General features: G+C 60.9%; 1 protein-coding gene across 1 annotated transcript; it reads right to left on the bottom strand.

The window, feature by feature from the left end:
* Positions 1–6: 6 nt before the first annotated feature.
* Positions 7–486, bottom strand: LOC106123773 (transcription termination factor 2-like; the record flags this gene model as incomplete). The annotated part of the gene is made up of 2 exons (XM_013320179.1): positions 7–119; positions 260–486. Coding segments are annotated over 2 exons (340 nt in total), but the record flags the coding sequence as incomplete, so codon positions are not given.
* Positions 487–539: the final 53 nt, after the last annotated feature.

Consider the following 539-nt stretch of genomic DNA (forward strand, 5'->3'; position numbering starts at 1 on the left):
GCGAACACGGGGTTGTTGGCCGCCAGCACCGAGCGCAGCGCCTCCGCCGTGGTGCTGCCCTCCTCGCCCTCACCCTCGCCCTCCTCCGCGTCCTCGCCCCCCGCCGCGCCGCCCTTGCTCTGAACGCAATCAACAGTTGCCCAGTCATTTAAACGTATCCCAAATACCTGATACAGGTGAGCTACTGTCGCTATCGGTATCGCGTCCGGCTTCAGCTAGAGAAATATTGCACACTCGTATAGGAAGTTAAAAAACGTACTTTTCTCTTAGTGGTGGTATCCTCGAGCACGAGCTTGTTGAGTTCGTCGAGCAGATCCTGCTCCGCGGGGTCGGGCGCGGGGTCGGGCGCGGGGTCGGGCGCGGGGTCTGTGGGGTGTGCGGGGTCGTCGTCTCGCAGCATGGCGGCGATGAGGCCGCAGTGGCAGCAGACCTGGCGCAGACGCAGCAGCAGCACCAGGATCTCGTGCGACTTCACCGGCTTCACGCCTGCGCGACCACGAATAAGTAAATAATGATATCTAGTAAAAGATTATGGAGCG

This window comes from Papilio xuthus, unplaced genomic scaffold, assembly GCF_000836235.2.
Source record: "Papilio xuthus unplaced genomic scaffold, Pxut_1.1 DF825987.1, whole genome shotgun sequence".
NCBI classification, from domain to species: domain Eukaryota; kingdom Metazoa; phylum Arthropoda; class Insecta; order Lepidoptera; family Papilionidae; genus Papilio; species Papilio xuthus.